The sequence below is a fragment of the Colletotrichum siamense genome, assembly GCF_013390195.1.
Source record: "Colletotrichum siamense strain Cg363 chromosome Unknown KSG_Cg363_contig07, whole genome shotgun sequence".
Classification (NCBI taxonomy): Eukaryota; Fungi; Ascomycota; class Sordariomycetes; order Glomerellales; family Glomerellaceae; genus Colletotrichum; species Colletotrichum siamense.
Genome location: NW_023501020.1, coordinates 2724971 through 2752295, shown reverse-complemented (window position 1 = coordinate 2752295; position 27325 = coordinate 2724971). Strand labels below are relative to the sequence as shown.

At 55.8% G+C, this 27325-nt stretch overlaps 7 protein-coding genes across 7 annotated transcripts; 6 read left to right on the top strand and 1 right to left on the bottom strand.

Annotated features, from left to right (window-relative positions):
* Nucleotides 1–532: 532 nt before the first annotated feature.
* On the bottom strand, nucleotides 533–3290 carry CGCS363_v011054 (putative glutamate carboxypeptidase; the record flags this gene model as incomplete). Its single annotated transcript, XM_036642903.1, has 3 exons — nucleotides 533–642; nucleotides 702–3043; nucleotides 3280–3290. The coding sequence occupies 3 exons, from the start codon at nucleotides 3288–3290 to the stop codon at nucleotides 533–535; spliced, it is 2463 nt and encodes an 820-aa protein (XP_036491369.1).
* Nucleotides 3291–6068: 2778 nt separating this feature from the next.
* Nucleotides 6069–8366, top strand: CGCS363_v011053 (uncharacterized protein; the record flags this gene model as incomplete). The annotated part of the gene is made up of 4 exons (XM_036642902.1): nucleotides 6069–6120; nucleotides 6633–6941; nucleotides 7000–7779; nucleotides 7834–8366. The coding sequence occupies 4 exons, from the start codon at nucleotides 6069–6071 to the stop codon at nucleotides 8364–8366; spliced, it is 1674 nt and encodes a 557-aa protein (XP_036492319.1).
* Nucleotides 8367–9619: 1253 nt separating this feature from the next.
* On the top strand, nucleotides 9620–10360 carry mug84 (Meiotically up-regulated gene 84 protein; the record flags this gene model as incomplete). The annotated part of the gene is made up of 1 exon (XM_036642901.1): nucleotides 9620–10360. The coding sequence occupies one exon, from the start codon at nucleotides 9620–9622 to the stop codon at nucleotides 10358–10360; it is 741 nt and encodes a 246-aa protein (XP_036492321.1).
* Nucleotides 10361–10757: 397 nt separating this feature from the next.
* Nucleotides 10758–12261, top strand: ARP4 (Actin-related protein 4; the record flags this gene model as incomplete). The annotated part of the gene is made up of 2 exons (XM_036642900.1): nucleotides 10758–10812; nucleotides 10889–12261. 2 exons carry the CDS (start codon nucleotides 10758–10760, stop codon nucleotides 12259–12261), a joined length of 1428 nt encoding a protein of 475 aa, XP_036492322.1.
* Nucleotides 12262–13784: 1523 nt separating this feature from the next.
* Nucleotides 13785–17498, top strand: CGCS363_v011050 (putative transcription initiation factor TFIID 111 kDa subunit; the record flags this gene model as incomplete). The annotated part of the gene is made up of 1 exon (XM_036642899.1): nucleotides 13785–17498. The coding sequence occupies one exon, from the start codon at nucleotides 13785–13787 to the stop codon at nucleotides 17496–17498; it is 3714 nt and encodes a 1237-aa protein (XP_036492323.1).
* Nucleotides 17499–23506: 6008 nt separating this feature from the next.
* RLM1 (Transcription factor RLM1) lies at nucleotides 23507–25610 on the top strand (the record flags this gene model as incomplete). The annotated part of the gene is made up of 3 exons (XM_036642898.1): nucleotides 23507–23562; nucleotides 23632–23788; nucleotides 23844–25610. The coding sequence occupies 3 exons, from the start codon at nucleotides 23507–23509 to the stop codon at nucleotides 25608–25610; spliced, it is 1980 nt and encodes a 659-aa protein (XP_036492509.1).
* A 794-nt stretch (nucleotides 25611–26404) lies between these two features.
* sfr1 (Swi5-dependent recombination DNA repair protein 1) lies at nucleotides 26405–27264 on the top strand (the record flags this gene model as incomplete). Its single annotated transcript, XM_036642897.1, has 2 exons — nucleotides 26405–27118; nucleotides 27172–27264. 2 exons carry the CDS (start codon nucleotides 26405–26407, stop codon nucleotides 27262–27264), a joined length of 807 nt encoding a protein of 268 aa, XP_036492508.1.
* Between the last annotated feature and the right edge of the window lie 61 nt (nucleotides 27265–27325).

The following is a 27325-nucleotide window of genomic DNA, read 5'->3' as shown; positions in this document are numbered from 1 at the left end:
CTGTGTAGATGGAAGATGTTACAAAAAAGAGGTGGAGGAATGTATGTATGACTACTAAAGGCTATAGACGCATAGATCACGTAAAGCCTAAAAGAGAGAGGTTCAGTTGATTGGATCATGCTTGTGCTGAAGGTGAAATTGATGAAGCTCACGGGGTTTGCAATGGTAACAACACGTCCCAAGTCTACCGGATTTTGCAAACGCTGCTGTAACCGCGGAGAGGGGTTCGCAATCTGTCTCATTGGTTTCACACACCGTCCTCCTTTATCTCCCTGGCTCATAGTTAAGGTCAACGCCTTCTTGCAAGGCAACATCAGGTACATCTGCATTCTTAAATCGGAAGTTTGACCCTACTAAGCCACACCTGTCAAGTTGGATATTCCTGCATACTTGGTGTATATAACGAATTCGCAACCACGCTATGAAAGTATCGTACAGGTCGGTTCGCCCACAACATTGATCCAAAGCTCGGCCGTCGTCTACTTACGTTATTGATGACTGACGTACGGTATTACCTTGCCCTCCGCACCAATTAGATGCCCTTGGTGGCAGAAGCGACGCACTCGTTGATGATGCCGGACCACTTGACGGCGTTGATGTAGTCCTTGGCATCGATGCTCTCCTGCAGACCAGGGTAGACAGCTTCATTTCGTCAGCAATCAAAGCTCAGTATCAAAATCACGAGCGAGTGGATGACTTACCTCCAGCGTATCCAGTCCACAGACCGGGCGCGAACACGACGTGCTTGAACCAGCTACGGCCGTCCAGACCACCAGGGTACAGGAAGTTGCGCTCGATGCCCTTGTAGCTCTTGTTCACCCACACGAAGGCGAGGCCGAGCTTGATCTTGCGGATGATGTTCCACCAGGGGATGTCCTCCTTGAGCTCCCAGTCGACCCAGGCGGCCGTCTCGTCGAGGTTCCACGCCTTCTCGCGGAAGGCGGCGATGGAGGTGCGCAGGACCTGCAGGGAGGCGCGGAACTGCGACTGCGAACCCTGCGCGTCGGCGTCGGCGACGGCGACGCTGGCGCGCTGCCGGAAGACCTCGTCGTCCGTGACGGGCTCCGCGGCGGCGAGCTTGGCCTCGACCTGGTCGACGTAGCCGGAGAGGGCATCGGCGTAGTCGGTGGCGTTGAAGCGGATGACGGGCACGTTGGAGAGCTCGGCGACGACGAGGCCGAGGATCTGGGCCATGGTGCGGTGGTAGACGAAGCCTGGGTCGCCGAACTTCTCCATCCAGTGGAAGGAGTCGTAGTTGGAGTGGTACTGGTACACGGCCTCGTCGTTCTCGCCGCCGAAACCCATGTCGATGGAGGGGATGCCGGCGAAGTCCTGGAAGGCGGTGAAGTCGGAGCCGGAGCCCATGGTGCTGATGCGGCCATTCCAGACGTCGCCGACGGTCTGGCCCGGGACGGTCTGGTTGGGCGAGGGAACGATGTGGGTAATCTCGCGGAGGACCTTGTGGAGGAGGGGTGCAGCAGAGGTGCTGAAGTGAGGGCCGCGGACGCCGACGTCGACGTTGACGTAGGCTACCGAGGCGGCAGAGAGCCAGGGGAGGTATTCTTCGACCCACTCCGTGCTGCCGATGAGGGAGTATTCCTCGCCGTCCCAGGAGGCGAAGACGATTGTGCGGGTTGGCTTCCAGCCGGATGCGACTGCGACACCGACGCCGCGGATGACTTCGTTGAGGACGGAGGAGCCGCTGTTGGGGTCACCGGCGCCGCCAGCAATCCAGGCGTCGCGGTGGTTGCCGACAACGATGACCTCGTTGGGGATGGTGCCGTTGACAATACCAATGACGTTCCATAGAGGGGTCGTGGTGTAGTTTTGCTCGTTGTAGAGGTTCAGGACGACGTTGTCAGGGGTAGGGCCAATGTTGTACTCGACGCCCTTGTATGCGAGGCCGAGGTTACGGTTCCAGTATTTGTTGAAGTCCTTGATGGAGGGACCGTGGCCATCCAGCGCCTTGAGAATAGGGATGGCGTCGGCGTAGGAGATGGGGATGGAGGGGATAGAAGGAGTGGCATCGTCCACAGGGGCGCGAGGGGCACCGGGCTTAGAGGGGTAACCCGGGGTGGAGGGGTCACCGGGCCGGACGGAGAGGAACTGGGCGCTTCCGCGCTGGACGGCGCTCGGGTGACGGGCGGGGCCGTCGGGGTAGGCTTCGTAGCCGTTCTCCTCCGTAACCTTACCGTCGTCACCAGGGTCGCTATACAGCAGAGCACCGATCATGCCGAGCTCCTGCGCACGCTTGACCTTGAGGCCGCGGAAAATGCCGCCGTACTTGGCAATGGCGATCTTGCCCTCGAGGCTGACGTTGGCCTTGACGAGATCTTCGTAGTCCTGGTACGTGCCGTAGTTGACGAAGACGAAGGATCCAGTCACGTTGCCGCTGGCGGAGTAACCGTGGAAGGTCGGCACGCGGTTCGGCAGACCGGAGCTGGGATCCTCCTCGAGCACATCCTCCTCAAGCGCGGCCTTGAACTCGACCTTCCAGGCGGACTCCTCCTCATCCTTGGACTTGGAGAGCAGAGAAAGGCTGTGGTCTACGGGGTAGTTGATGTACACATCGTAAGCAACAATGTCGGACTGGATGCCCCAAGACTCCCACTTCTCCTTGGTCCACAAAGCCTGTCGGGCTGTTAAATGCTGTTTGCTCGCAAGTGGTATCACATTACTTGCCTGAGAGTAGTTTTGACCTGCGAGATGGGGGCCGGCAGTGTAGTACCTGCTCCACTCCTCGGCCTTCTCAGATGAGGGAACCTCAAAGAGGATCTTCTGGACTTCCTCGTGAGTGATGGGCGCACGGTTGAAGCTGTTGGTCAGGGACCAGCCATTGTGGTGATGGTGGTGGTGTCGGGGTGGGTCGTCGACGAATAGCGCAACGACAAAGAAGACGGACCAAAAGATGAGGATGGAAGAGAGCGCGATGGTACAGAAGCGCCGCAGGACGTGATTCTGGTAGCGGGGTCGGGGCGCACCAACGTAGACGTTGGTGATGAGCGGCGTCCGCTCATTAGCCATTTTGTCGTGGTAGCGCTTTCTGTGGTTCGTGTCAGCCGAGTCTATATCACGCAGCTCTCGAAAGCTGAAGTCGCGAAACTCTGATATAGGGAACGAGACGGGCGTGAAATGATGAATGAAAGCAACATGAGACGCGGATGCGCACGTGTGGCTTACGATGGTGGTTGCATCATCGCGCGGCCACCAGCCACACTAGCTCAGGCACCAGACAGAGCTCCAAAAGGTCGCACGAGGACGACAGCAACGCGTACTTACTCTTGTGCCATCTTGCAAAAGCACCGGAAGCCGTCACCAGAACACAATTGACAAGCTTCTCTCTGCGCTTTTTTCCTGCCGCCAGAGATGTAGTTGAAACAGAGTTGGAGAGATTACAAGTCTGGTACGAACATTGCGTGCTTCAGTTGATGTTATCAAGCGTCAATTGGTAACGGTTTTGCCGATCGGCTGCCGCCGGGTGGTGACGCCTCCACTGACACTGGCCACCCACGGGCGCTGATTTGGCTGACAGTCACTGAGAACCCGCCCAGCTTGCCTGCTTCCAGCACTGGCTGACGAATGGGCTTGGCCTCCTTCCTGTTTCGGGGACACAGGCGAGCTGGGGGGGCTTTTGCGGGGTCATCGGCGGTCCGGTGCCGACTTCAACACCGGACTCTGGAGATAACAGGCGTGCTCACCACGCTGCGAGATATGGAGCGTCGTTGCGGTTCAGTCGTCGGCATGGGCTATCCTATCTGCTTATCTCATTAGATCGGACCCCTCAAAAACTCGACCCGTGACACCGCATCGACAGTCTTACTGCGTCCGATCTAGCATGGCACAAGCCCGGGAATATAAGCACGCCTGAGGAAACACAGTTTCGATCCATCGTCATCATAAGAACAGGCGTTGCATCATCCGTTCTTCGCCTTGGTTAGCGGCGACGCCTTTGCCGCCTGTTCCCCTTAACCCCTTCAGCCCCTCGAGTCAAGAGAGTCGAGACACACAACCTCCCTTCTCCTGCGCCTGTGACTGGACATCGGCCAACACCCGGTGATCACGCAATTGATTGGGTGGATTCCGTCCAATCACTCAATCAAACTCTTCCCGGATACGCTGCCTGGCAACCACCACTCTCCGAAGCTGAAGTCTCTGAGTGCGAGAAGCTGCATCTTTGGTGATTGCTTTGCTGTCTGGCGGTGTGCAATGTCTTTGAATGAGGCAGCGACAGCACATGTCTTGTCTTAGGGATTCGCATGTTCAGATTTCATGCCGAGTGCTGCGCTGGCAAGTCGAACAAGTAGGGTGTTCCCTGCGTAACATCCAATGGGCCCGTGATGATTATTCAGCTGGAGCCAGTGCGCCCCAGTGTGTCATTGTGTCCAGCTGCCAACTCTGCGCCCACGCTCCTGCAAGCCACCCCGAGGTTCGGCCCCGGCTTCGGCGAAGTCGGTCAGTCGCCGCCGGGAAAAGAGGCCCCCCACCATGGTGAAGGCTGGACGTCATGGCAACTTGCGGGGGGTGCAACTTCTTTTTCGTCCAAAAAAACAGCAGTGTCTCTGCTTTTGCGTTTGAGGCGCAACCACAAATCGTCCTACAGCGAGGACCCCTGCCTTTTCCCTCACACCCTCACCGACTCCAACAACAGGAGCAACAACCACAAAGTTTCTGCCGACAATCGGACCCTCTGTGGCGGCCGTTGGAAGCGCGCACAATGGCCGGCTTGCAGGCATTACGCGGAGTCGCAGTGCAGCCGGACCATCCATCTCCAGCAGCAAACATCGCCCCCCCTGTTCCAACACCCGTCGCACACCTCCCGACCGCCTGCCCGCACCGCACCGTGGTCTGGCCTGGGCCGACCGGGTACGCACCGGGAACGCTGTCTTCCTCGCTCGCTTCAGCAGCAGCGGTTGCAGGCAGGGAAGCCGTGATGGAGAAGTGCGCATTGCTGTGGCCAGCAACACGGGGCACCGCGCAAGCCGAACCAGCGTCCCCTACAAATCTGCAGAGAAGAAGCCAAACTCTCTCACAGACCCGTCCAGTCCATATCCGAGACACATCTATGCCCACGATCATCCCATCTCTGTTGCCAACGCGCAGCAATGCATTTCGACTACTTCCCTCGCATCTCGCGCTCACGTCACTGTTTACTACCGCCGTAGGTCGACACGACCGTTGATGCTGGCGCTGATGCTGATGCTGACCTACTACGCCCGCCAACCGTGATGGGTACGTCTTAGTGATCGCCAAGTAAGGGTACGGCAGGCGGGAATGCCCACCTCCAGAGCGGTGCTCCAGCTAGTGGCTATTCCCCGGTAGGCGAAGCCGAGGCGGTTCCAATGGTGGCCCGCCCGGAGGCATACGGCCAGATATTCGCCCCTCCATGAATTCGGTGTACTTGTTGCTTGAACCAAACCGCAACCCTCTTGTCCCCCTCCAGCCAGTGGCCCAGACGGAATACAGAGACTTCCGTCAGCATTATTGGACGGGATCGGTGCAAGAGAACGGGGAAAAGGTCGAGTCCCCTTCCTGCCCGCTGCCCAGACATTCCCACTGCCATTCACGGGGCTCGAACTTCTGCAGGAAGCTGGGGTGGGAGGTGGGAAGGGGCGGATGACTCCCCAGCTCCGGTGCGGATACATTACCCACGCTATTCCCTGTCCGGCCCAGTGCAGCCGCGAGCCTGCAGACATCGAAGTGGATCTTTCCCGTTAGGACTTTTTTTCTTTTTTTCTGCTCTTTGCGCTTGACGAACCGCCTTTCCCATCCGCTGCCTGTGTTCTTGTGACTCCCTTCTCCAATTCTGCCTTTTTTCCTACCTTGTTTTTAAAGGCCGTTGGTTTCCCTCGATTCTGGATCTGCCCGACCCCGAATTATTCTGCTTTATCACTGCTCCCTACGTCGCACAAGCGCAGACGACGGAGAATTACTACGTCACCAAGGATCCAGCGCCGAAATCTAGATTACCATCCGGGTCGATCACTCACTCCAGCGTGCGGCAGTAACATCGATCCTTGCGAACTTCGCGACTTGATCTTCTCCCGTATTTGCGGTCACAGATCGTCAATATGACCAAGCCAACAAAGCCCAAGTTGCCCGCGAAGCAGCTGGCCATTCTGGGTAAGACGCCCCGGCTTTTCAAAACTTGTTACTGCGATTGCTTTTAACTACATTTGATCTACAAATGCGAATCCGCGCAACAACACCTAGTGCCGGGCAAGTGCCTTTACATAGCCAAGGAAGCAGGCACATCGCGGCGTCTGGGATCACACAAGAGAAAATATTTGGAGCAATACGAGGAAGCGTTTACACAAGAGTCGAGAGCGCATGGGGCCGGTTGGGAAATTCACGTCTTGTCGCCCGAAGCCGCCTGTCCTTTAGCCACGCATTTACATCCCTAAGCCTACCATATCTTACTTTCGAATGCGACGTGGAAAATGGTCCTGGTCTTCCGAGCTGCCTGATCAATGTGAACCGACCGAGGTCGAGACTTCATACACCAAGCCCAAGGCGGTTGGCATGTCACTGCTGCAGATTACACCTTGCGCCCGACGTCATATGCATCGCGAAACCTTCATTCGAGGTGTCCGCCAACCTAGTCCGTCTTCTGCATCGCTAACAGTCCCGTGTAGCCGTCGCTCGCTTTGCCGAACCGCTCGCCTTGACCTCCGTCTTCCCGTACCTCCCAGAGATGATCAAAAGTTTCGGAGTAGAACAGAACGATGTTGCGAGATGGGCCGGCATCACATCCGCCGTCTTCTCCTTGGCTCAGAGCTGTACTGCAGTCCCGTGGGGTAGAGCATCCGATCGTTTTGGCAGGAAACCGACAATCATTGTTGGTCTGCTCTCGACCATGGTATTCTTCGTTGTCTGGGGAATGTCAACCAGCCTGCCCATGGCGATTACTGTTCGCGCTATCTTGGGCAGTGGTAACGGTAATGGTAAGCATACCCAACTGTTTCGATCACCAGTCACGACTCAGCTAACATGCGCATTCAGTCGGAATCATCCGCACAATGGTAGCAGAAATGGTCCCCGAAAAAGAGCTACAGCCCCGAGCCTTCTCCATCATGCCTCTGGTCTGGTCAGTCGGTTCCATCTTCGGCCCCGCCTTCGGTGGCTTCTTCGCTAAGCCCGCCGACCGATTTCCCTCGATCTTCGGCGACAGCTGGTTCTTCACGACTTACCCCTTTGCCCTGCCGAACCTCCTCGCTGCCGTTTTCTTCCTCCTTTCCGTTACGAACGCGACCCTTTTCCTGAAAGAGACTCTCGAGAGCAAGCGCCATGAGCCCGACTGGGGCCTGGCTTTGGGCGAACGCCTCACTCGTCCATTCCGTCGCACTCGCCACTACCACCGCGCAAACACCCGCGCTCGCCGCGCCTCTTTCGTCGACGGCGAGGCTACTGCGCCGCTTGTGCCTACCAAGCTCAACCCACCCGCGCATCCGCTCGAGGACAACAAGCAACCCTTGGAGGCACCCAGCATGAAGGAGGTGTTCACCGCGCAGACGACTATCAACCTTATCTGCTACACTTTCCTCGCTCTCCACTCCGTCGCTTACGACCAGGTCCTTCCGGTATTCCTCAACTACCCTGTTGTCGAGCATACGCCAGAGAATACCCACCTGCCCTTCCAGTTCTCTGGCGGCTTCGGTCTTGGCTCAGACCGCATTGGCACCATCTTCACAATCTATGGCATCACCTGCGGTGTGATTCAGTTCTTCGTTTTCCCGCCGCTGTGCAACTACTTTGGTGTCCTTCGCTGCTTCCGCGCATGCGGTATGTATAATTTCCTCTCGCTTGCATAAATGCCAATGCTGATATCTCGCGCAGCTCTGACTTTCCCCGTCGTCTACATCCTGACTCCCTTCACCGTCCTTTTCGAGACGACCTTTAGCCGCTACGCCGCGCTTATGGTCGTGATGTTCACAAAGGCATTCGCAGTCATCATCGGTTTCCCCTGCATGACGATCCTCCTCACGAATTCCGCCTCCTCCCTTCGCATCCTCGGCACCCTCAACGGCTTCGCGACGATGTTTTCCGGCTTCGGCCGCGCCTTTGGTCCCGCCGCCGCCGGTGCTGCGTTCTCCTGGGGCGTCGGCAAGGGCTACGTCATCACCTCCTGGTGGTTCCTCGCCGTCACCGCCATCATCGGCGCCGTGCCCATCTACATGCTCGTTGATAGCGATGCTCTCACGCAGTCGCCTGACACCAGCGACGACGAAGAGAGCACCGATGACGACGACGACACGATCACAAGCACCTCGAGCGGAGAGGCGTCTGGAAGCGGGCGGGAGACGGAGCCGTTATTGGCGAGGAACGGATCGGCTGGGTATGATTCCGTCAGCACCCCGGCCCGCTCATGAGTCTTCTGCATTTCAGCACCGTCTTGCATGGTTTTCTATGAGCGAGTCTTGCAAATAATGCATATACGAGGGTACGAGATACGGCTGACTTTAATGTTTTGAATCGGCTATCTCTCGACACATTTCCGAATTTTCCATATTGACAGCATTTGTTGTTGTCTTGGTTTGGGCCAAAGTTTGTTCATTGCAGGCGCTCAGCATTGCGGGCCGCTCATGGGTTGTTATTCAGGTATCAAAAAGCATTGTTTATGGGGTTTTCATTCATACGCATCGATCATCTATAGATGTGCACAGTTTCAGCTGATTAATATTACAAACATTTCAATGAATTGGGTCTCTCCCCTTCTGCTTGATGTGATTTTGGTAGTGGCGATGATTCAATGAGTGGGATGTCACGCCCAACGTCTGGTTTGCGCAGTTGCGGATTCGAAACAATTGACCGTACCCAGCGAGTGATGTCCAATATGACGTGTATTGGCCGGTAAGTCAAACCACGAATTCATGGATGCAGCCAGCTCAATCAACCCAGTCTCAGCTTATTAATGAGGTATCCTGCGATAGCTTGTCTGGGAACTGCATATCTGGAGCAACGAAATGTACACAAGCCATTGGTCTCTCTGTCTTGTCTGACCACGGCATGGCTTGTTTAGTCAAACTCCAATGGATAAGTTTACTTTACACACATACATATGACCCTGATGAGGTATTCTTAAGGGTGCCGCAGCGGCCACGCATCGCCAGTCGGTATCTCATCCGACTATATGCAACTAAGACGAAGCTGTTGTCAGACCTGGGCGGCCCCGGTCTCTTGTACGGTCTTCGTGCGGACGTTTTTTTTCCCTATTTCTTTTTTTCAGTTGACGTCCGTAGGGCTTTCGGTGAGACTTCTTAATCAAGTAATTAAGCATAGCGGCTAAGTGATTCACCATTTAAAAGTCAGGTCATGACTTTGTATGATTTCATGCTCGGTAATGTAGAATCGGCAAACAATGGCCAACCTGAATGCCTTGCAGTCAGTGAGGTCCGGGTACCTCATCGATGCCGAGCCACTTACAGACGGCCCCACCCGCTGCCGTCCACATCCCGGCGGTGGAACCACGGGTCGCGTTCCAGTGCCGCAGATTGTGGATAAGGAAACCGCATTTCAACATTCAACCCCCCTTTGAAGTTAAGCCAAGGCGCAAACCTCGTCATTGCACAAGCTCGACAGCAAAACACCTTCTCAACTCGGGCCTGACGCCCCCAAAGTCATGATGTCCTTTTCGTCGGAAGAGGAAGACCAAGTCCTCTCAGACACCCAATCCATCGCGTCAGAATCCAGCGACGGCGAGGAATTGCCCCCGCGGCCGCTGCATCACAACTACTTCGCGCCACCCTTCTACGGCCGTCCGCCGACTCCCTTGCCGCCCTCGCCATCACTGACATCGCTCCTGCGTCCCTCGCGACCGACAACCCCCGATGCATCCGACGACGACTTCGAGCCCGTCCCCCGCGCATCGCCGCAGGTCCCGACTTACGAATACTACGGCTTCGTGCTGTACCTCTTCTCGACGCTGACTTTCATCGTCTACTTGCTGTGGTCCTACCTGCCGTCGCCGTTCCTGCACGCACTGGGGATCTACTACTACCCGAATCGATGGTGGTCGCTGGCGATACCGGCGTTTCTGACCATGTTGGGGGTTTACATCTACATTGCGCTGGCTCTCTACAACGTCGAGATCATGACGTTACCGCTCAATTCTCTCGAGACGGTGGTGGACGACGCATCCAAGGTCGGCGTGATCGACAGCAAAGGGCGGCTAAGGGACGGCCAGGCCAAGAGAAGGTCGCGAGACAAGAGGGATAACAGGCTGCCTGGTGGAGGGCTGAATTGGAAGAATATCTGGAACGAGGGGACGGATGCCGTAATGGACATCCCGCTAGCAGGTGCCTGCGAGGTGCTTTATGGAGAAGGGAGAGATTTCGAGTCAGAAGATGAGTACATCGTTACCTGAGGCTGACATCCGGGACGTGAGGATTTATGACACATTGAATAAGATACCCTTTGATGCAAGCTTAAAGCCATGTTCTTCACTTAAAATATTCGTGATCATTTTGCCTGCATATCAGCGCATTTGGTATCGATCAAGAGTCCCTGAAAAATGTGGAACGTTCTGTCCTCGATCACTGCTCGGTGAGAAGCTCCACACCGAGAGCTTGTACAGTGTGTCGCGCTACGACACGGTGGGGTGTGGCTGAAATCTCAGCCTTGCAGCTTCACCCAACCACGCCAAATTTCGACCACGACGCGACCTTCAACCAGGCGCAGCATCGCAACAACCCACCACACCGCTCCCGAATCATCTCAATCATCTCGGTGGCTTGTCGCATCACATCTCCGACTCGATCAAAATGTCGCAACAGCCATTGTCCTCGTCGGTGCAGCCGACTGACATCTACGGTGGAGGTGAGCTAGCAGCGGAACCCCGTCCCGTGGCCGCCTTGCGCGCGCGTTGTTACCGTGTCTAACTGTCGTGCAATAGATGAGGTCTCCGCCTTGGTTCTCGACCCAGGATACTGCAGCACTCGCGCTGGCTTCGCAGGCGAGGATGTCCCCAAGTCTGTGTTTCCGTCGTTCTACGGCCGTGTCGGTTCCAACGATCCCCCGACCGACGTATTTGGCGACGAGTGCCTCATCCCCCGCGCCGACTTCGAGGTCCGCAACTACATGAACAAGGACAGCGTCGTTGAGGACTGGGATGTGGCCAACAAGATCTGGGAGCACATGCTCATCACTCGCCTCCAACCCGCGCGTCCTACACCTCCTTCTAAGAACGGCCTTAACGACGACCCTAAGACGGAAGCCGAGGGAGGCGAGGCCAATGGAGATGTTGATGTCGCCATGGAGGATGCCGAGACTCAGGAGAAGGCTCTGCAGGAGAACCCTCTTTTGATGACTGAGGCGCCTTGGAACTCGGCTAAGTCCAGAGAGAAGGCCATCGAGATCATCATGGAGAACTGGGGCTGCCCTGCCTTCTGGCTGAGCCGAACGCCTGTCTTGGCTGCCTTTGCTGCCGGAAAGGCCAGCGCTCTCGTCATCGATGTCGGTGGCGCCAACACCTCCGTCACGGCCATCCACGACGGTATGGTTCTGAAGAGATCCATCCAGAAGTCCCCTGTCGGCGGTCTGTGGCTGTCTTCGCAGATCCGTAGCCTCTGGGAGACATCAGAGCCCAAGATCGACCCCGTCCCTACGTTCCTCGTCGAGAACAAGACTCCCGTTGACGCGGGTGCACTCCCCCAGTTCAAGCAGCGCCAGTTCGGTTTCAGCATTACTGACTCGTTCCGCACTTACGAGGAGGAGCGACTGCTCACCGAGTTCAAGGAGTCCGTCGTCGAGACTTGGCGCGGTCCCGGCAAGTACGCCGTCCCCCAGAACGAGGAGCTTGCCAAGCTCCAACCCGGCCGCGTCTTTGAGTTTCCCAACGGCGCCAACCAGATGTGGCGCGAACAGCGGTACAAGGTCTCGGAGGGTATGTGGGACGAGACGGCAGCGTTCCCGACGGCGAACGAGGAGCTGCGCCTTAACAAGAGCCAGACCATCCCCGAGCTCATCCGCGCGGCGCTCAATGCCGTTGATGTCGACCTGCGCCCTAACCTGCTGGGCAACATCGTCGTCACCGGCAGCACCAGCTTGCTGAACGGCTTCAATGATCGTCTCAACAACGAGCTGACGACCATGTACCCGGGCCTGAAGATCAAGATCCACGCTGCGGGTCTGTCCAGCGAGCGCCGCTTCGGTGCCTGGATCGGTGGCAGTATCTTGGCCAGCTTGGGCACGTTCCACCAGATGTGGATCTCGCGTAAGGAGTACGAGGAGAACGGTGTGAGCATTGTCGAGAAGCGCTGCAAGTAAATGCTTGCTGCCGGTGCCTTGGAATCTCCTGAGTTAAAGGGACGGAAAGCAGGAGTCTGGCGGGGTGATTCAATTCGTTCGCGTTACCTAAGACGGCGTATGGAGTTTTGCGATAAAATTATGGTCTTTTCTGAGTTATCAGAGAAGGTAGGGCGTCAAAAGATTACGCATCGTCATGGTTGTGGATGGAAGCAGTGTCCATGAGTGTGAGCCGCCGAACAGGCTAGATAGTTATTAAGGAATACACAAAAGTGTCAACCAAGCTGTCTCGCGGTATTGTGAGGATTTCCCCTCGCTTTCTGATGCTCTTGACCCTGGATAGGCTTTCGGAAGGGATATCGTGTAGCGTTCCCAAACAATTGGAGGGACGTGGGGACGATATGGGCTCATTTTTCCACGCTTGAGCGTATGCTTGCGATTGAATTCAACATCCAAGGCTTGAATCACGGGATAGTCCATTCATCCACTATTCAGGCGTACACTTCTTCAGGTCGTTGGTGAAATTGGATTGACATTCAGACCGGAAGGAAGTCTTGGTGGCTTTAGATATACGAGATGTTATTTCCATAGTTGTGCAAGAGTTTTCTTTTTGCGTGCATTGTACACCCGCTCCATCGTTGGAAACAACCTGAAAGGTAGCTTCACTCAGTTATAAGGTACTTAAGCAATGAGGCTGAATAGATCATGTCAACGAAGCCAAGGAAGTTTGTTCTTGACTCTACCAAACATATCTCAAACCAACAAGGTGCGAAACTTGGGCGCTATTCTCACGTCAAGGTACCTTATGGTAGGTAGGTATTATGAGCCTGCTTCTTTCCTGACGCAGGTTTTCCAGTGTACCTCAGGCAGGCACTATCGCGATGGGAGCTCCTTCCCAAGTTTTGATCACTAACTCTAGCCTCCTACCTACTATAAAAGGACCTCAAACTTCTACCCTTTGCAACCACTTGGCTACCTTCTGGTTGAACCACAATGCGCCTTTCAACATTGCCATCTTCGTCATTCCTCCTTCTTGGGCCGTACCTCTGAGCACACATTTTATGGTCTTGGAACAGACATTTTTGGCCTGCATAACTTTCTAACCCACAGGTCTGTGGTACTACAGCTCCTGCCTCAAAGTATTTACATCCCGAGGCATCACGAAGTCAAGAATTCCTTGATCGATTTTAGGTATGACAGCCCCCGCCAGTGGTCTCGACTGGGGTAGAAACGGCAGGCACGGACCACAAACGATGGCTGCCTTCGCGGAAGCTGGCTGATTGGCTGACATTTTCCGCCTCAGGCACCCCTGCAGAAATCGCACCTGAGTCACCCAAATTTCTGCGGCTCTACGTGAACTTTCCCTCCTGCTTCCCCAGAGCCGACCGACGCGTCGCCCCATCGACCTGACGAGCTTCCCCCCGACCGAACGCTGCCGCCATCGCATCAGCAACCACATCGCGAGGCATGGTATAGACCCGGAACCCGTCGGCGCACAATATCGGAGGTGCCAGAGGGGAGATATTTGTGCCAACATCGACATCATGAGCGACGAACCCCCCAAGTCACCCCCGTCTCCGGACAACGGGGACCCCAAGTCCCAAAAGGACCTGGAGGCTCAGGACGACGAGCAAATTTCGCGCACGCTCAGCCAGCTTCAACAAGGAGGAGATTTGGGCTTTAGCTTGGATGAGCCATTCGACCAGTCCGGCAAAGCAGACGATGCGGAGGATTACGAGGATATTAGCGACGATGACCTGCCCGAGGAAGAGGAAGGCGAAGCCAACCCCGCGACTTCCCTATCCACCGTACCAGGTTTGACGGACGATGGAGGCACGAGCAACGATACAGACGACCTCTTTGGCGATGGACCTTCATCTCCAATGGAAATACCCGGCCCGCCATCACCAGCGCCTCACGTTCACGATCCCGACAACGCCGATGCGTCGCAGTACCGAGACATCAACTTCGACCCCGAGCCTGGCTATGAGGCCGCTAACCAAGACCCGGATATTCCCGCGCCGGCAGAGACAGTTGAAGATTTGGTCAAGCAGGCGTGGCCAACATGGCAGAAGGGTGTCATCCTGAAATGGAACGAACTCCTCCCCCCGAAGAAGGCCCGATGGATCGAGAAGAAGCCGACCAAGAAGCCCAAGACTTTGATATTCTCAAAGTTGACTTTGGATCTTGCGGCCGATCAGGAGAAGCTTTTCCGCATCCCAGGCACTGCCGCTGCGACAAGGAAGCAGAAGCGTATCGACGATGACACCAGGGGATTAGTGACATGCACGCAGCAGGAATCGTCTGACGAAGCCGAGGCTGAAGAGTTCAACCTCGAACAGGACTCAGACTCCGAGGCGGTCGCCGGCTTTACTCTGCAGGACATCGAGATGGTTTGCGACGACTGGGCTGGCCGCATTGAGCAGGCAGAGCACGACTTTCAGAAGCAACGAGACCAAGAAGCCGCCGCCCATGCAGCAGAAGCAGCATCCCTCAAGCGCGCCCACGACGATGCGTTTGACTTTGACTGGGAGGAGTTCATGGATGACGAAGAGACCAAGCCGCCGCCACTAAAAAAGACACGCCCGCCGCCGCCCAAGGGTCTTCCGGAAATTCCACGCTTTACTGCACCCTCATTCGACTCATTTGAGGATGTGACAAAGCGCTCTTCTAAACGAGTTATTCTGGACTTGAACGATCCTTACCTCCTCCTCGAGGAAGCCGAGTCGCAACGTGGTCCCAAACGCCAGCGGGTTGAGCAGAAGCTCACACGCATGGCCAACGGTCATCTTCGACCCGACCTCTCTCAACGGTTCAATATGTCAAACGACGATGCGTATGAGGCTCTCAAGGAGAATCATCAGCACAAGGTCAGAGCAACTCTTGGCAATCTTCAGGTGGAACACAGTATGCCTGCGCTCAAGCTGGCATGGCCCTTCTACAAGGTCAAGCTGGACATCCGCAGAGATGGTTACCATCGTCCTTACTTCAAGTTCGGTAAGCACGAGCGCCAGGTGATCAGGTTCAGCAAGCTCGGCTTCCACAAGCGCAAGCAAATGAAAGGCAAGGCCCATGAAGTTTTCCGCACCACCAAGGACCTGGGCATCACAGACAACTCGACAGCCGTGTTGTTCGAGTACTGCGAACGCACACCTCCCGTCCTGTCCAATTTCGGTATGGGCAATAGAGTCATCAACTACTACCGGAAAAAGAAGGTCGATGATGAGGAGGCCCCGCCCAAGATGGAAATTGGTGAATCCCATATTCTCCTGCCCGAGGACAGGTCGCCCTTTGCAATCTTCGGCGAGGTGGAAGTTGGCCAGACAATGCCTACCTTGCACAACCAGATGTACAGGGCACCCATCTTCAAGCACAAGCCGCGCTCAACCGACTTTCTCTGCGTTCGGAGCTCAACAGGCGTGGATGGATCTAACTGGTACCTTCACAAAATTGACCATCTTTACGTCGTTGGACAGACATTCCCTAGTGTGGAAGTTCCGGGGCCCCACAGCAGAAAGGTCACCAACGCTTCGAAGAACAGAATCAAGATGATCTCTTATCGCATGATGAGGCGGAACGAGCACAGCCTTGTCAATCTTTCCGAAGTCACAAAGCATATTGCAGACTCGACCGATGCCCAGAACCGACAAAAGCTGAAGGAATTTTTGGTATATGCCAAAGTCGAGAAGGGTCTCTGGGGTCTTAGACCAGGAGAAACACTGATGGACGAAAATGGCATCAGAGCCATGATCAGGCCCGAGGATGTTTGCTTGATTGATGGCATGCAGTTGGGCATGCAGATGCTGGAAGACGCCGGGTTTGATCCTAACAATGTCAACTTGGAGGACGATAACGACGAGCCTGCCGAGGAAGACGATGACGAGCGCACCGGCAAGGGCGGCAAGAAGGCTGCCGAGAAGAACGAAGAGAAGCTCGCGGACAAGATGGCACCTTGGAAGACCAGCAAGGCCTTTATCGACGCGTGCGCTGGCAAAGCTATGCTCAAGCTCCATGGCCAAGGTGACCCAACAGGACATGGTCTTGGTTTCAGCTTTATCAGAACCTCGATGAAGGGAGGTTACCTCGAGACTGTTCAGAAGGGTGGATCCCACACAACGGCGGCTGATGCCATGGCCGCTCATCCCGATGCTATGCGCAAAGCGAACAACGGCCATGCCTACAACGTCAAAGAGCAAGAAGCCATGTACAAGAAAGGCATCCGCGAAATCTGGGAAAAGCAGAAGGCCAACCTCGAAGATGGCACCCAAAAAGACGACGACCTCGTGGTCCCACCGCCGGCGGATGAAGACGACCGCTTTTACCCTCAAAGGGCCCAGACCCCTGCTCATGTCGACGAAGGCATGAGTCAAATCACCGGATTGACGACCTCAACAAGTCGGAACCAGCGAAAGCGACTCAAGATTACCCGTGAAGTTCTCAATGAGGCAGGTGCTGTTGAGCAGAAAACTGTCATTATTGAAGACCCTGTTATAATAGACCGATACATCAAGAGAAAGAAGGAACTGGAGTTGGAGGACTTCAAGTACGGCTTCCCATCACGCTTCCCCCCTCTCGACCCCATATCAGGTCTATTATTCAATCTTCATGCGATCCCTGCTTACATTTACGTGCCTCTAGCATCTACGAAGGAAGACCGACCGGAGTCGCTGACGACGATCATCGCCGACTGGTCGAGTAAGGAGTACCCTTCCGTAGATGCTGAGCACTTGATTGACGTCCTAGCAGAATTAATAAGGAGCTCGAACGGCTCAACCGAAACAAACAACGACGAATCGGACGAGAGCAACAAAAAGGACTCCACCGATCAAAGTCCGGCCTCGACGCTGGCTCACCCGAAGCAGACAGAGCGGCCACGGGCACAACCCGCAAGTGTGCCAATTGTGGACAGGTCGGCCACATCAAAACCAACAAAAAGTATTGCCCTCGCTGTTCTTCAAAGTCATCCCCGCCCAACATCAGATCTGCGGAGCCTCTTCAGGACTGGGGCAAGGCGGTTCAAGCTCAAGGCAAAGCTGCTTCGCAAGCGCCGGCCGCGCAGAGCCCCGCAAAAGCCAGTCCTTCCAAGGCAAAGCCGCGAGCGTCAAAGCCTCGAACCCAAGGCCAGAAGCCACAAGGCCAAAACTCCTGAGGTGTCCAAGAGACAGCCGAAGGTACCTAAGCCAAGGCGCAAGACGTACAAGTATAACAAATACAGCCATAATCCATACTGGCAGAACGTCAAGCCCAGGGTCATCTGATCTCGGCAGCCCTTGGCGATGGTTTCCCATGCATCATTTCTTCGCTTCTTTTCGGTTTTTCTCATTTCTAGCTGTTTTTTCGTCGCATTTCGCTTTCCTGCTTGCTTTCTCGACCTCGACCCTCAAACGAACAGTTGGCTGACAGTTTTAACCAAAGGCTTTGTCCTATGCTCAACGGCACTATGAAAACCGATAACGGTATTGCAGAGCACGGTGGCTTCGGCATGTACAACGCGCCAGCAGCGAACGCCGGCTCACCCGGGCAATAATCGACGGCGCCAGGTTCGGACGAAAACCGGTGGCAGCTGTCTAAGCTGCGGCAGACCAGACGTTGCAGCGTCGCATACCGGATTATGGTTGAGACGACAACAGGACCGGACGGCCGGTACCTGTTTCCGGCGCTTACCAATAATCTGCGACTCTCTTGCAGCCAGCCGCTTGACTACCGACGAACGTTCCAGAACGGGGAAGATCCCCACACCCAACCGTCCCCGGTTGCTAACAATAGGGCTACGCCAAGTGATTCCCGCATGGGGTTCAGGCACAACACCAACAACCTGATGTTGATGTCAAAAACCGCCAGGGACATGGAGGTAGTAGGGCGCGTCTGGACCAGAAAAACCTCAGACGTGGGGTTGGACTGAAGTATCCAAAATTGGAATCGTACAATTGACTCCTGCGGGGATGTGGATTATGGAGATTGGGAATCGGCTTTTCAGTCGTGGACTTTGGGTTATGGAAACATTGTTACTGGGCAGCACATACGGAGAAATCTCCCGAAAACGTGGAACTCGGGGCCGGGGAAGGGTTTTGCAAGCGGTTCAGCAAATCAGAGCATGTAATGATGCATCGGCACGGCGTCTGGTGTTGTTAAGTTTAGCCCATAGCCGCCAGGCGAGCAGCTAATCACACGAAAATCATTTGAGTGACAGAGCTCCAACAAGTTGAAATGCAATGTGAAGAAGACTACACCAGCTGACTTGTGCCGAGTATCCTGGAATACCCCATGCGGTGACTGTTGCTCGAGGGCAGCAGTAAGGTACGCAATTGGTGTGGTGTGGGTGGACTACGCGGGAGGGGGGATATCAGGAGGCTCAGAAGGCTGGTATTGGCCAAGAGTGTACATTGTTCGATGGCTGGCTGACCAGGGGAACGAGATGCGGCACAGCAAAACATGGGTCTTGACGACAGACGACGGGTAGACAGGTCGGGTGGGGGGTTCTTCCTAACGACTGACTTTGCATCACATTGAGTAGATTGGCGAATCGGGCAAAACAGACCTGAACGGGGCGCGTGAGGGGGAACGGGGGAGCATGGAAGGATGCGTGTGTGTCGATGTAACAATGACGAGGAAGAAAAGGGCACAAACAACGATGGTTTTAGCGGCCCAAACTTATGTGCTGCGTATGCGCTGGTTGCTGAAATCACCGATGACTTGCTGATGATGACGAGGTGTGCCATGTAAGCCAGCGTTGCCTTACAGCCTTAGGAGAAATATGGAACGGAGGGAAAGGCCAAGGGGGAGTCAGACGAGGACGACGTGCATGGCCTTGGAAATGTGTGTGCGTGTGGTGGTGGTGGTGTTGGCGGCGGTGATACAGGTTCAAGGCAAGCAAAGCCAGAGCAAGGCGAGGAAATGTCCAGTCAGTTCGGTCGGTTCAGCGACGGGCGACACAATTTACCCACAAAAAAGGTGGTACAGCACGGCAAGGGTGCGGGCTAATTGGCCCGGGACGAAGCAACGACCACACCGTCAAAGTCGCGTGGCTGCGGAGCGTTCTCACGCTAATGCTAAAAATAGGATATTTTTAGAAACTGGCCCTTGGGACTGGGATGTGACCTTGACACCGAGGTGTAGTGTAGGGGAGGGGGAGGAGAAGGGCAGCAAGACAGGCATATGGAAGGAACATGTGCAGGACTTTCTGCTTCGGCGGCTACCAATCGGCTTGCGAGGTGCGCCCAGGAACGTTCCTGTCTTGGCCTTTTCCACCGTCGAAACATGCATGGTCGACCTCACACCGTCACAAGGAGAGACAGACACACACAGAGAGAAGGCTGTCCTGGCGGTGGAGGAGGATGAGGATGAGGTGGAGGAACCTTTTTTTCCTCGGTTCTCCAATTCTGTTCCCCCTCATCTTGCGAGATGCACGATTGCGTTAGCTCTGATGGAGCTTTGGTCGAACGCCAACGGACCGACCAATCTCGATGGAAGGGGAAATCTCCCGACGTAAGCTTGGCTCCCATGGTGAAGCAACTAAGTCTATGGAGGCTTTCTCGCTCTGTTGTGGAAACCCCCCCGGATAAGTTGGTTTAGCGTCATGTCACTGACGGCGCGCCGGCGCTTAACTTAATCATATGGTTATTTCGAATGAACAGGAAAAAAAGGTGGGATGGCGTTTTGGTGACGGGGTCGAGATTGCGACGCCGTTCTCCTCGGACGAATTGTTGAGAAGAGATGGCAAGTTGCTCCGTGTTGGTAAAGTTAGACTGACCGGGGTTGCGTTGAATAGCCTGATGGTAGCAAAAAAAATAGAGACGAAGATAGTTTGTTGCATGTGAGGATGGACATCCGAGTGGTGGTTACCCTTCTCTCCCTGGGCCGCGTTCTTGGGTCGTCTTTTTCGACGTCTAGTCTTACAGCAACGGTCACAGGCTTGTATGATCGAGGAGCGCAGTACCGCAAAAATGATGCTATCTTCATAGGGATCTGAGCGAGGATTGGCGTTTCTGGCAAGATCTCTATCTCTTGGCTTTATTTGTTTTTAGCTTCTTCTTCTTGGCTGTTGTTTTGAACGTTTTCGATGTTTTGACGGGAGGAGCCAGAGTGGTAAGACGGAGGCGAGATGCCCAACCAAGGTGGGGAGAGATGCCGTCTCTCAAAACAAGAGACAGCGGCTCGCCGTGCGAATGGGTGCATGTGGTTCAGGGTTGACAGGGCAATAATGGACGCGGGGTATCGTCGTGGGTGGAGCAGTGTATCTAATTCAAGATGATGGGCGACTGGGTTCGTCAAACCAGGCGCGGGATGTAGACGAGGGTTTTTTGATGGATGTGAAGCGAGATCTATGGGTCAGAACCATGGGAGCGGGCGGACGTTGTCAATGGCCCGGCCGATTTGGGACTCAAACTTACGTTCGGCGGGAAGGCCGGTCCAATGCATGCTGTCATGGTTGGTTCCCTTTTGGAATCAAGGTGACATGCGCACTTCTGGCTCGCCGAAGGAGGGGAGGGGGGTCGAAGGGACCTGGCCCCTCGCACGGGAGGATGAGGGGCCCGTCCGGGGATGGGAGGTCTAGGCAAGCTGGTTATGGAACCAGGAATTTGCGTTGTTTGGTGATGGCCTCGCATTGTCGTCGGCCAGGGGAAGACATGAGGGAAGGGGGAGGAAAACAAAGGGGCATTGGAGGGTTTACACAAGTGTTTGTGTCTGAGTGTTTTCCCCCCTTCCTCTGACCACAGTCCGCCCGCGCCAAGGGAGAGGGTCGAACTCAATTGTCCGACGAGACGGGAAAGCCGTTGAGGGTAGAGATATCGATAACAGGTGAGGTGGTTTCGGATACAACATGATAAGGCAGGTCTGAGATACCTAGGGAAGGTATCTGACTTGACAAAGGATGGCAGATGGCGGCGGAGCGGCGGTATCGGGTGCCCTGTGCTGCCGTGGCCGTGGCTCTGGCAGCGGCTCTGGTGTGGCATTGGTGTAAGTCAGTCTGTATGCGTGTTACTGTGCCTGGATGCAAGTTTCTCGTTCCTGCGCCGGCGGCGGAAGAGAGGCTCAATCTGCGGCCCGGGCACGTTGTTTGGTGGTGGATGACAGCCTCCCTCCCTCCCTCCTGGCCGTGGGGCCTGCCCAGCCTTAGGGAGGTTATGCGTTTGTGCGCAGGTAGGTTTGCCTGGGCTGTACATAGTACTATTGTGAAAGCAGATTCCGTCACCGATGACGGGAATTGGGTTGGTGGTGGTGGTGAGTTGAGTTGCTGGCTGGACCACGTACTGCCGTGTACCTACTTACACAAGTCCAGGTAAGGTTCAAGGGGGGAGGCGTCCGGCAATGGCTCCGGTGTCTCGGGCGGATTGGGATTGTCGTTATCGATTTCCGTGGAGCCAGAGTCGAGTTCGAGTCGACTCGAGCGAGTCGACGCCGGCATTGCGATTAATTCTGCCCGCCCGTGGAGCTGCTGCCACCACCGGCGCAAGCTCCTGCTCCTTTGGAGAAGAGGTCAGAGGTTAGCATAGTGCTCTGTAGAGAGCATAGCATATCGAGAGGTATCCGCAATTAATTGCCAGGCGGCACCGTCACGTCGCACGCACCTCACGTCGGCTAGACGTCAGATGTCTCTACGACACCTGCCACAGGTATCTTTTCTGCAGTGTCTCACTAGCTCTGACGCCGTCGCGATGGTGGCCGGTACCTTTCCCGGCCGGGGCTAGTACCTGAGGACCCACCAGACCCTGATACAGTGCGCAGGACATTGGTGGAGATTGCATCTGCACACTGTACGACACATGCGTTCCGTCGCAGGCCTAGACAGTGCGGGCGGCCAGTCTCAGCTCCCATTTCATTCCCTGCCTCCTGAAGTTGTCGTTTCACGAGCGTCCAGCAACGGCCACCAGGACCCCCAGTCATAGAACGCACGCACCAAGAGCCTCGCGACCTTGCCCTGTCGGTGGTGGTGAGGACGAAGGTGAGGTGCGAGGTTCAGGTGGAGGGCGGCGGCCGGCTGGCTTCAAGCTTGACGGCGGGCACAAGGGGCGGGGGAGACACTCGTCGAGTTTGGGAGCACAGGAGCTGACCGACGGCTGCAAAGTGGAGGCTGCAGGGCCTGGAGACAAGAAGAGGGCCGCTGGCCCGCCATATGCCTGCACACTTGGTACCTCCCTCACCTCACCTCACTTCTTCCCGCCTGCGAGGTACCTTCCTTGCCTTACTCTCACTCTCACTCTCACACTCTCTGTTGCCCGCCTTCAAGACTACCTAATACACCACACCACACCACACCACCAATCGACACCGCGCGCGCGCACACACACACAGGTGACAGAGTAAGGTACTGCGTAGGCAAGGAACGGTGCCGGGTACTGGTACTGGAGCACACCCCCCCGCCCATTCTTTTTTTCCACGTCCTTTCCCAGTTCGCTCTGCTCCCACGCTTCCCACTCCGTCAAACCCATCCCATCCCATCATCCACCACACATCCCCTTGTCTTTCCATTCCCCTTCCCAAAAGTCATCAAGCTGCTTCTGTGTTTCTACTCTTCTGACTGGCTGATACCCCCTTCCGCTGCAACTGTACCGTACCCTTTACCTAACTACTGCTGCTGCTGCTGCCACCACCCTCTCTCTTTTTTTCTTTCCCTCCCCTTCCCTCCTTCCTGTCTGTCTTCCCGCGCTCCCAGGAAAAAAAGGTGAACACGATCGCGTCTATTATTAGAATCATCCACGCCAGATTCAGCCCCATCGACCTGCACCACAACGCCTGTCCATCCCAGACCTGTCGCATCTGCACTTGTAATGGGATCAATGTACGTTCTCTTGACGCATCTTGAGCTGCTCTCCCCTGCTCCAAACCCCAACGCCTGCATCGCTTCAGATCCCCAAGACCCCGGGATGCGCTGCGCTGCCTTGTCCCTGCCCACCAAGCGAACCAGTTCGACTGACGGATCACCAGTTGGGAATTACAGCCCACGAGACAGGCCATTTAGATAAAAGCAATCAGCCCTCCCCGGCCAAACTTTTGCTTTCCGCTCCAGTTGACCAGCCAAGCTTGTTGCTCCGAAAACCATCACGCTCGCCTCCTCGAGCCTCAACTTGTCTCGCGAGTCACCTCGACAGGATCAGTCGACGCACCGCCTGAGACCTCGCCGCCGCCGCCGCCGCTCTCTTGCCAATCGGTTCGACGTCGTTCCCCTCGACCTCGACCTCGACCTCGGCCCGGTACCACCCCTCAAACCCCTCCTCCCATATACCGTCCACCCGCGTCAGTAGCTCCGTAGAGCGTCCGGGTCAAGATGGGTCGCAGAAAGATTGAGATCAAAGCCATCAAGGATGACAGAAACCGCTCTGTGTAAGCTTGCCACCCCGCGCTCGTCGTGATTTATCGCGGCTCTTGGCTGACCTGTCGCGTCGCATACAGCACCTTTCTCAAGCGCAAGGGCGGTCTGTTCAAGAAGGCGCACGAGCTTTCCGTCCTCTGCTCAGTAGACGTCGCTGTCTTCATCTTCGGCAGCAACAAGAAGCTGTACGAGTATTCTTCCACAGACATGCGAGAGATGATCACCAGATACACATACGTAAGTCGCAGACGAAAGAGCACGTCGCGATCACTAGAGGCTAACCCTCGCGCAGCACGGCGGCCCGAACGAGCACAAGGGCCCCTCTGACTTCAACGGCGGCAACGACGAAGACGAAGATGAGGAGGGCGATGGCACGCCTCCCCACGGAGAGTCAATGGAGCCCCAGATGATTCCCCCTCAGTTCCAAGGACAAGCGCCATTCCCTCATATGCGACACCACACCCCGTCAGCCTCGCCGCCTATTCCTAATGGCATGCCCTTCCCTCAACACCCCGGGCATCCCGTGCAACGCGGGCATACGCCGCAACCGGGAATGGGATCGCGTCCCGCTTCCAGGCAAGACATCCGCCGCATGGGTCCGAACATGGGCCCTCAGCCCGTCGGCCCTCCTGGATCTCAGCAACCTCCTGTCAACGGTTTCGCCTACATGCCCAACCCGGCCATCTACAACCCGCAGAACCAGCCCAACATGCCGCCTAACATGCCTCACGGAATTCCCCAACATGGCCCTCAGTATCCTCAGTACCCGCCGAACCCTCATCCCCCGCACATACAGCAGTACATCGAAGAGCAGCGTCGCTCCATGCCGCCCAACTACCCGCAACCGCAGGGACCGCCACAAGGTCCAGGACCTCAGGTTTCTCGGATCTCGCCATCTCCGCCGCAGCCTCCCACTCAGCAGTTGCCTCCTCAGCCGCCGCACATCTCACCCCCGCCGCCACAGCCTCAGCAGCTTGAGCCTCAGCAGCAGCCGCCGCACCCGTCACCTCAACCTCAGCACCAGCCTCAGCCCCAGCCTCAGCAGCAGCAACTACCGCCGCCGCCGCCGCAACCGCAGGAGACCGCGATGCCGGCCCCAATGGAGCCGCGATCTGAAGCTCAAGATAGACCTCAGCCGCCATTACTGAACACTGACAGCGCTATTAAGAAGCTGCCGCAGCGCAAGCAACACAGCATCTTCACGCCTATTGACGAAAATCGCTCCATTCTTTCCCAGCACTTGGCTTCATTTGCCTCCGATCAAAACAACGGAAAGGGTCCTCAGCTGCCAGACCAGGCGAACATCAAGATTGAAGGCAGCCGCTCCCAATCTGTTGATGTCGGCGCTGTCTCTAGGACCAATGGATCTACCTCGTCTCCACCTTTGCCTCAGCGCGCCACCTCTACGTCGCTAAACAAGACTCGCAACATTTCCGTGTCGTCTATCCCAGAGACAACGTTTACTCCACCTTCTCGCACCAATAGCATGAAGATTGGAGGTGGTGCGCGTCCCCGTTTGAGGGTGGAGATTCCCGACGAACCTTCGGATGGCGGTAGCGCAACTGCCGAGTCAAACTCTCCTCGCAACTCGACAGATGCTACATCCCAGACGACTCGGCGCCATGCATCCGATTCGCACTCTTCCGGTATGGTGCTGCCACCGCCATCCCCGTCCGCCCAGACGCTCCTGTCAGCCGGTGCCACGGGCCCTCCCAACCCGTTTGCTCGGCCGCCGCCGCAGCAAAACAACAACAACATGAACAGCAACATGAACATCGACACGCCAGTCTCTGCTCTTCCCTCCCGATTCCTGAACAATGAATTCCTCCCAAGCCCGAGCAGCTTCTACCCCGAGTGGTACTCGCGCGGTGGCAGTGACAGCAACACGCTGCCTAGCCCATTGAATTTTGCGACTCCTGTGGTAGGCTCAGGCCCCAGTTTTCTGAGGGACGACAATGCCACCAGCACCAAGCGCAAGAGTCCCGAAATCAGCGCAACCGGGCCCCACGATGGGCCCGACGTTGGCAACGAGCCCAAGAGGGTCAGGGTTGACTCTTAAAGCTTTGATATCCCTTCGTCTTGCCGCATTTCTGTACCATCTTACCTGCATTCTGGCCTCCTCAGACCAAATATGGAGTGCATTTGGTTCTATGATACCTCTTTCCTTTCATTTCACGGCATTAGCGTCACGTAAGGTTTTTTTAGTCCACGTTCTCTTCTATGTCTGGTGGATTACCAAGCTGCATTGTACAGGCGCAAAAAGGGACACGGACAAATATTGTTTTATTTTGATTTTTAATCTGTTGTTTCTGTTTGGGAGGAAGGTTCTCATCCTCGAAACGGCTCATGGGATTTGATGTGCACATGGGACATATGTGAGATGATCAAATGCAGGAAGAGAGGAGGATCCAGGGGCGTTTGGTGTTTTATTGTAGATTATCTAGGCAGTGGTTGTTTGGCCAGTTTGAATGAGTGTTGATCTGAACTATTCTATGTGTTCCTTAATGACGTGAGCTATGACCTGCCGGGCCAAGATCATGAGAAGCCACTAGGTGGGTGGATACCGATTGGTCACGCCCTTGTTCACGCAGTGATGCACGTCCCGCTGGACTCGGGAAAGAATTGGACACAAAACCCTGCAGAGGAGTCTTTTGAAGCGAGAGGCCGATGTTGCTCATAAGCGAATGAATGTCTGACGGCAGGTATGGGCTTCTGTCCAAATTACCCGCTAACAACAATCTAATATTGGAAGCGGGAGGGACTCCCACTTTAACCAACTCCTCGGTAGCGCCATGACGGAGTGGAACCGCAATGACATTCCGGCTTTTCTGAACAAGCATCATTTATCTGACAATGTACACACCAGCAGCCAAAAGGCGACGGCTCGATGATGCAAGCAACACGCTACGGAAGCCATTCAAATCACCAGCGGTAGTGCGCGACCGCGACGCGGCAGCGGGAGACGCTACCGCATCGTCGCCACGAACAGATGCGGTCGATACAAACTCATCGTCGACCCGGTGCGGCGGTAGCGCTACGGGTGTCACGGCACAGAGGAGCGGGATCCAGCTCACGACCCCCGCCAAGCAGTTCAGCACGCCCACCCGTCGTCCGTTCAGCTTGTCGCGGCCTCAGCGCGGAGTCTCACCCTCGCCTTTGAGAACAACGGGCGACGGCACGCCTACGGGCATTAGGACTGCGCGAGATGTGGCGGGCCGCGAGGAGATCATCAGACAGGCGGAGCGGATCCGAGGAGGACGGTCCGGAGCCGGGTCCGAGACGGATGAGGAGCTGGTTGTGCTGATTGCGAAGTGGAGGGCGGCGAGCCGGCAGGCTGCTGAGGAGGTGTTTGAGGCGTCCAAGGAAAGGGTTCAGAGCATGGGTGGGATGAAAGCTTGGAGGAAGACGAGGAGGGAGGAGCAGAAGAGCTTTTTGGAACGGATGATGGAGGAGGAACCTAAAAGAGATCGAGATGAGGACGCCGACAAGGAGGATGGATACTCACCAGACAACGTCGGAGCCGAGAATGACGGAGACAAGGACGACAGAGACGAGGATGAAGACGAGGTGAGACTTTCTGATCCAATGGAGGAGACACGCGGGTAACTGACTTGTTGCAGGAGTTCACTCTGGGAACGATGCTGAAGAGCATGAATATTGATTTCGAAGTCATTGGCTACGATGAGGATACCGGATGGTGGAGGGACGGCTGAGCGACAAGCTTGCCACACGCGGGCTTCGTCTGCTCGCCAAGACTGCACACCGCGACAAACG